Below are 8,014 nucleotides of genomic sequence, written 5' to 3'. Positions count from 1 at the left end.
TGGTAAAAATTGGAGCAAGTCCTTTCATTCTTAAGGTAGCAACAAGCGCTTACCTTATAAGGGGGCCTTACAGTATCAGTGCTCCCCATAAATGCAAATTTTAGATAACATATAAATCAAGAGAGAGCACAGCTCTATTCATTTATTTGTGTTGTAAATTTCAGGACTCAGAGGTCTGGATAAACTAATCCTTTATTAATAATAACTTATATGACAAAATAGTTTTAGTGCAAAAATCGGCTTTCTAACTGTCATAGTTTCAGTGATTACAAAAAAGCAATAATTTTTTTCCTTTGCTGTTTTCTCAAAACTTAATTGTTTCAAAACTAAGTGCTTATTTCTCCAAGAAGACTGAACCACAGTCAATGAAACTTACAGAGTGTGTGTAACTAGTATATATCTTGATTTTATCGTTGGGAAATTAATTTTTAAGTAAACATTTTTTTCTGCTGCCTATTATTTTTGGAATGTTTCAAAATGAACTTAGAGGTTGAATCTCTAAATTTTCCCATGAAAGAATTTTCATTATTAGTTGCAGAATAATTGGTAAAAACTGAAGCAAGTCCTTTCAGTCATAAGGTAGCAACAAGCACTTATAGTCAAACTCAGCCTTTTAGGCTGCTAAGGCTTGGCTGTACAATTGCCACATACGCCATGTCAGTGATGAAGAAATATGTCTGATATTTTTATACTATTTAAATATATGGTAATTACTCTGTTGTATAATAAAAACTTCATATGTTTAAAAATGACTCATGTTTAAAATAGTTTTGGTGCAAAAATCAGCTCTGTAACTGTCAGAGTTTTGTAGTTAGTACAAATTAAGCAATAATTTTTCTCTTTTGGATTTTTCTCAAAATAAGTGGTAAAAATTTGAAGCAAATTCCTTCAGTCATAAGGTAGGAACAAGCATTTGTCTTATAATGGGGCCTTATGGCATCAGCACTCCCCTTAATAAGTATTAAATAGAAATCCAAGATCTTATTGCTTAGCATAATTAGTTATATTTAGAAACTTAAGTGCAAGATCCTTCTTTGGTTTGATGAGCAATAACTAGAAACTCAAGATATGTTTGGTGGGGGTTGATTAATAACTAGGAAACCCAAGATCCTTATGTTGGTCCCAATAATTAATAACCAGAAATCCTAAATCCATTTGTTTGGCATGGTAAGTGCTAACTAGAAACCCAACATATGTGAGGCTTGATTAGTAATGCTACAACTAAAAACCCACGTCCTTTTGTTGGATGTAAATAATAGTGACTAGAAACCCATGAGCCTATTGTAGGGTTTGAGTAGTACAGTAATATTACAAATATAAGATCTTTTGCACAACTTGATCCGGTAGATGACATGATTATAGCTCCAGAGCCTATATTCAAAGCATTCTTGATTAGCTAAGATCAGATATACAATAATTGTCCATGAGCTTCTTGATAGGAGTTAGAAAATTAAGATTTCTCTTCCTTAAGGACTGTGTGAAGTGTGACAGTGATCACCAAAGGCACCAAAACTTACTTATTTTTGGGCGCTTTAGATATCTGGGTACAGAATATGAAGTCCCTTTATATATAACTTTTCAGTAAGTTTCTCTCTTTGTATTTTTGTCATTAGTAGGAAAGTAGGTGTTGTAGGGTAAATTGTTTGTTTTACATATTGGTTTAATTCAACAGTAAGGTGAAAAACAACAATTGTGTCTATTGAAAGGCTAGTTCTTTTGGACAATACAAAATCATGATCTTGTAGAATGCTGGGTATAAATTTTCAAAGATTTTCCTCTTATTTGTTAATATTTCATATTGTTCCTGGGTCGTATTAAAACTTTTTAAAAGCAGTCTACTGAAAGTGCTTGTATTACCTTTTGTTATTTCTTTGAGGCTAAAAGGGGTGGATTCATCAGAAATCAGTTTATTTTGACCTTACACACATTTCTTTTTTTCTGTTTTTAGAAGAAGAAATAGATCCGGAGAAGAAAACATTACTCAAAGAAATGGAAGTGAAACCTGGTATCCATGTCAGGCCCAAAGACACGTCTTGGAAGGATGAACAAGACCATTATAGATTGTCAGTTTCAATGATCCCAAGAAAGAAGAAGAGAATATACCGTAAGTTGAAGAGGCAAGAGAACAAGCAGTTTTGCAAAGCTGAGAATCTGCGTTTGAGGAGATTATCAATTGAGAAAGAGAAGGCAAAGAAAGCTGAAAATGTGAAGAAGAAGAAAGCAAACCAAGAAGAGAAACTGTTAAAGGAGAGGACCAAGCAGAAAGCACAGTAACTTGTTAAGTAGCTTAACCAGATTATTTAGTTATTTGTGATTATTCAGAGAATAATTAAGATATTTGTGCGATCTGTTCTATGTTATTTTATAAATTGAGGATATATCAATCAGTAACTTTTTCTCAACCTATTCTATTTATTTTGTGCAACACTCTTTAGTTTTTCTAGCCTCGTAAGTAAGACTAATTAAGCCAATGATGTTACTCACCTTTAACTCTTGATCTGGAGTGTTAACAGTACGTACTTGCAAATGTCAGAAGAATTTGAAATTTGTGGATGCTGGTTAAAGTTAAGTGTATCTTAGTTTAACCAGTCCACCGAGCTGATTAACAGTTCTCCTAGGACTGGCCTGAAGGATTAGATATTTTTACGTAGCTAGGAACTAATTTGATACCTAACACTGGGACCTACAGCTTATTGTGGGATCCAACCATATTATTTAGAGAAATTAAATAATCACCAGAAATAAATTCCTCTGGTACCATGTTGGCAGGGCGGGGAATTGAATTCAAAACTACCAAACCGGTAGGTGAGCACGTGTGAATGCTGGTGCCCAATAATTATCACGGTACCCTTACCATTCATCATCGTAATTGAAGAAGCTACAAAGGCATGCAGACGAGGGTGCCTCAGAGATCTGATGAATACAATTGACTAAGCATTCACAACAGAATCTGAGGTAGAAGAAGTGGTAATTTTTCAAAATAAAAGATGGATGACGGGAATGTGAAACTCATTGGAAGCAAACAAAGCTTATGGTGACTGGGAAAGAACCAAAGAAAAAAATGCATTCAAAATAGTAGCCTTGTAGTTAGAAGTACAAGTACTCATGATTACAAAATAGTCGTGGGAAAAAAAGATATTTGGTGATAAAAATATATTAGAAGAGTAATTAGGAAGGAGAAAGGAGTTTGGAGCCCTGTTTTCATAGATTGGTTTCAAAGAAGCAGTGTTTTTGCTACCTTTATAACACTTTAGACTGTGAAGTAGTAGTTGAAAGACCAATACGAAAAAGATTTGTTGTCACAGGAATGAAATGGAGAGAGATAGCTAGGCTACTGGTGAATAAATATGTCCCATTAATAATGAGAGCAGAGATTTGCATTTGATACACTTCGCTCACGGGCAGTGACAAAGAATGTGAAGACGTTGAAAGTGTATTTTCATAAAATTGTAAGACTTATGAGGAGGATGATAGAAATGTATCCCAAGAGTGGAAAATCAAAATTTCAAGGACTAAGATGGTTGGACATGTTTGAGAAGGGATGAGGAACAGAAAATTAGTAGGACAATGGCCAAGGAAGTCATGGATAAAGGAGATAGATGAAGACATAGCCATGACAGGAGTAAAGACAGAGTGTACAAGACAGAAGAGAATGGAGAGAACTCTTCATTATTATAAAGAAAAAAAACTTTAGAGTACTTTACTCAAATATTATAGGCTTAAGGTAAAATTTATTGATCCGAGTTGTGCCTGTAATTACGATTTGATGTTTTTATGTGAGACTTGTAGCTAGCAACAAGTCAAAGGTTGAATTTTTAATCCCAGAGTTTGATGGTCCTGACTTTATTTATCATCGTAACATCCCATATGCTAAGTATTGCGTATGCACGAAGTCTGTATGACCTATTTACTGTAAAAAAAACTTACAAGTGTAGTTGCCATGAAGCTCTTTGTTTTAAGACTAGTAAGTTCTACAGTGTTTGTGTATTTGTTGTCTACCACAGCCCAAATGTTAACAATTCTGTATATAACTCTTTATGAGAGGATTAGTATGGTTAAGCCACAGGATTCAAAAGCTTCATCCATTATCACCATGGCCAGTCTGCTTTTGATTTCAGTGTATCTTCTGATTTTGTCCAACTGATTGAGAAACAAACATATATTAGACCTCATATTCAAAGATGTTCCGACTATTGTTAAGTCCAATGTCTACAAGTACGTATATAGGAACTTCTGACCATTTTGCTACTGAGGGGGACCTGTCAATTAGTATATTCCTAATGCCGCCATCAGAAAAATGTTATTGCTGAAATGTAGAGCCAGTTGGGATTGCATTATTGAAGCTGTTAAGGCACTTAATATTTCACATGCTGTATCAGATCCAGATCCCAAGTTATCATGATGAGGAAAAATAAGGTTACCATAACATACATTCCAAATTCATCACAGGATGATGCCATGTCTGTTGAGTCTCACTGTGCAGCAAGTAAGACTTTCCATATAGCTGAGAGAAATTATGCCATCCTTTAAAGAGGAAACTTGAAGAAATTACCACTCCTCATCTGCGATGGACTAAATAGGCATCTTTTGTCTTTGGGTCGGGTGTGTCTTCCATTCCACCACTATTAACTGAAAACTGATGATGGTAGATTGATTACTAGCCCCCAAGGAAAAGGCTGAACTGCTTCATCGAACTTTTAAAGCTAAGGAATCAGGTGAGAATGTCCCTCTCCCCAATATCTGTCATCCTGAACCTACTCTTAAAAAATTTGCATTTTGACATAGGGTTGTGTAGAAAATAATTGATAATCTTGATAGCTGGAGGAAGATATTGATGGTTTCTTCCCTTTATACCTGTAAAGGTTTCTTGTGTTGTCTCTCAAGATTAATAGATTTTATATATTTTTATGTTGACCAGACTATCTTTGTGGATGAATGCAAGTTTAGTGTTACAGTGCCTGTTCCAAAGAGTGGCATATATACAGACTGAAGTAACTACAGGCCAATTTCTGTTCTTCCTGTGCTCACCAAAGTTGCAGGAAAACTTATTTTTAAGCTGCTTTATAAGTGCAGGCAGTCCCCAGTTATCAATATGGGTTCTGTTCTAGATGGAGTGCTGATCAGTGGAAACTGCCATTAACTGAAACTCGGCAATTTTTGTGCTTATGGCGCCAAGTTTCAGTTAATGAAGCCAATATATAACCGGTTAATGGAACCTCTGTTAGGTATGCTTTGGTGTCATAATGTTATTATCAGCACCTTATGGCGCCGATAACGGAAACTTTGCCCGTCATGATACCATAAATCGCCGATTTTGTAGCGTTAGACAAGTGACATAAAACTGGATTGCCATTATTAACCAAGTCCGCCGATGACCAGGAACTGCCAGTATGTGGAATCCAAAGGACTGTTAGCTGCTAGACATTTATTTCTGTGGAGCTAAGCATCTTCTTTAGTTCAGGTTCTTTGCAGCGTCCCTTCGGCCACTAGCTACAACTTCCTGCATTCCTTTTTCTGTACCTACAATGCTCATTTTAGATTTGCCATGCCATTTGCAGGAGAACCTTGATAAGGGTTTCGAGTGTGGAGTAATTCATATAGATTTTAGTGCCACTTTTGATTTATTAAATCATAAGGCACTTACATAAACTTGCAATCGGTAGATACCTTTTAAGAGTACTACTTTTAAGATTTCCTTACAGGTAGGTAGCAGTGAGTTGCTGTTAATGGGATCTTTAGCAAAGTAAGAGCTGTTATGTCTGGAATTCTACAGGGGAGTGTTCTTGGACACCTGCTATTTTTAGTATATACAAGTGATATGGTTGTTGGTATGTTGATAATGTAACACTTTTTGAGGTTGTAAAGTCTGCACTTATGAAAAATGAAGCTGCCCTTAGTTGCAGTCATTACATGGAGCAGGTTAGTAAATGGTGTACATAGTCAGATGGATATGAAGTTGAACTTCAGTAAAACAAAAACTACCGATTGTTGGATCTTGTATTGATTTTCCACCTTGTCCTCCCCTTCAGGTGGATGGGATGCTGCTAAATGAGTCTGAAGCTTGAACTGATGCTTTGTGTAACTGTAAAGAAACATCTCATGAAAGTGTCACTAAATGTCACATTAAAGTTAGGTATTGTACCAAAGGCCTCATATACATAGTATTTACAACATTGGTAGAATCATTGCAACCTGTTTTAGGTCGTTTGTCCTTCCTTTACTAGAGTACTATTTTCTGCTGAGGATGCCTGCTCTACCAGATTCATCTCTTTTAGACAGAGTGGTTTTTGGTAGTGGGTTTGTTTCTTAACATTAGCAGTTATCACTCGGATCATCAATGGATGGTCTTTTTGTTTGTAAATTCTTCATCATTTTGATTTTAACAGTGATCATTTACATCCACAATTTATCCCTGATCCTCTTTTCCTCCTGAGAGTAACCCGGTTTGCAGAACAGTAGCACTTTTTTTGCAGTAAATATGCTTCACTGTCTAACTTTTCAGTTCCAGAGGCCCTTTATTCCTTATTCTGTTGGACTGTGGAACAGTCTACCTGAGGATGTTGTGGAGTTGGAACCTCAAAAGTTCCAGTGAAGATGCACTGCATTACTACCCTAAAGCAATTCTTGTTTAGTTACTTTTTTATCTATATATTTATTGATTTGTTAGTATCTTTTCTTTTAGAGTAAGTGATCTCTTCTTTCTGTATTTCTTATCACTCCTTGCTGTTACTTCTTTCAAATGAACACCATACTCTTTGGAAGCTTGAATTTAAAATCAATGACCCCTGTGGGCTTGTTCCATATTAAGAGGTTTCATCTTCTGAAATATAAACTTGAGAGAGTTACTGACTACAGTCATGCTGATGATGGAAAGAGTACTTCTTTTCCAGGTCTTAAATAATTACTTAAAACAAGTGCCCTTTTTTATGCATCATAGGTTTTTATCATATTTACAAACTTATGGGCTACTAGAGACTTGGTATCTGACTCCTTACACTACTATAAATTGCAAATAGTAGCAGAATTTTTAATATGTGCTTGTGCTACAAATGTTCCCAGACTCATGAGTACTCTCAGCAAGATATAAGAAGGTAATCCCAGCACAGTGCATGCGCCATTTGGATGTCTCGGTCACTAACCTAACTTTTCATGTAAATTATATGAAGTAGCAAGGTTTATGGGGGCTGGGAGGAGGCCACTCTTTATATTATTAAGTTTGTATGAAAAACTGGTTTTGAATCATAAAAACAGTTTCTTTGATCACAACCTTAGTAATCATATTTATTCTTGAATCACTATTTAGGTGGGATTCTTAGATGATGAATGCCTCATAGCTTTTGCACATACCTGTAGGATTCAGGAGAGCACATAGGGACTGGATGGAACCAGGAAGAAAGTCTGGTAGTGCATGAGATTGTAATTGGTATGGTAACAACTTAAAATTTGTAAAACTTTAACTTGTTTCAGTTAAGTCTTTTAACATTTGGAATAAGAGATGAAGGTGAATGATGAGTTCTAACCTTCCTTCCTCGCATCCTCATATTTTTACTTGTTGCCCACAAAGAACACATTTGATCCAATTGGTGAGCTATTTGTTTTCAATGTCTTTTTGTTTCAGTAGCAAACTCGATTACTTTGGATGACATGGTTCCAGAACCGTTGTGCCAGGTAGAGTATGATATTTGTTAATGAGTGCTATTCTTCCGAAATGAAGGTCTCCTCTCCTATATCTGTGACTGGAAGTAACATTATGGTATTTGATCTTTAGTTTATATGTAGCAACTGTGGAAAGATTTTTTTTTTTTTTTTTGTGGGGGGTGGGCCCAATTCTAAGCAGATGCTTACCAAGAAAGACCAAGGGGAGAGTAGACCCATGGATTATGCAGACATACAAGTTGGTGATGATTGTTTCTAAGTGGCACTTTAAACACTTAAGTCTCACACTTGCCTTGGTACCTGTTCTTGACACTACAGCCGATATGCTCCAAGTTACCGAGCAACAGCATCTAATCAA

At 35.8% G+C, this 8,014-nt stretch overlaps 1 protein-coding gene across 1 annotated transcript in view; it reads left to right on the top strand.

Annotated features, from left to right (window-relative positions):
• Nucleotides 1-2,384, top strand: part of LOC135200301 (pescadillo-like) — a 151,671-nt gene extending 149,287 nt beyond the window's left edge. The window contains exon 10 of the mRNA XM_064228838.1: nucleotides 1,949-2,384. Within this exon, the coding sequence (XP_064084908.1) occupies nucleotides 1,949-2,274 (326 nt within the window). The 3' untranslated portion in view covers nucleotides 2,275-2,384. The remainder of the gene's footprint in view (nucleotides 1-1,948) is intronic.
• Nucleotides 2,385-8,014: the final 5,630 nt, after the last annotated feature.

Source organism: Macrobrachium nipponense, chromosome 26, assembly GCF_015104395.2.
Source record: "Macrobrachium nipponense isolate FS-2020 chromosome 26, ASM1510439v2, whole genome shotgun sequence".
Taxonomy (NCBI): domain Eukaryota; kingdom Metazoa; phylum Arthropoda; class Malacostraca; order Decapoda; family Palaemonidae; genus Macrobrachium; species Macrobrachium nipponense.
Note: the sequence above shows the minus strand (reverse complement) of the source record. Positions and strands in the feature narration are given on the sequence as shown.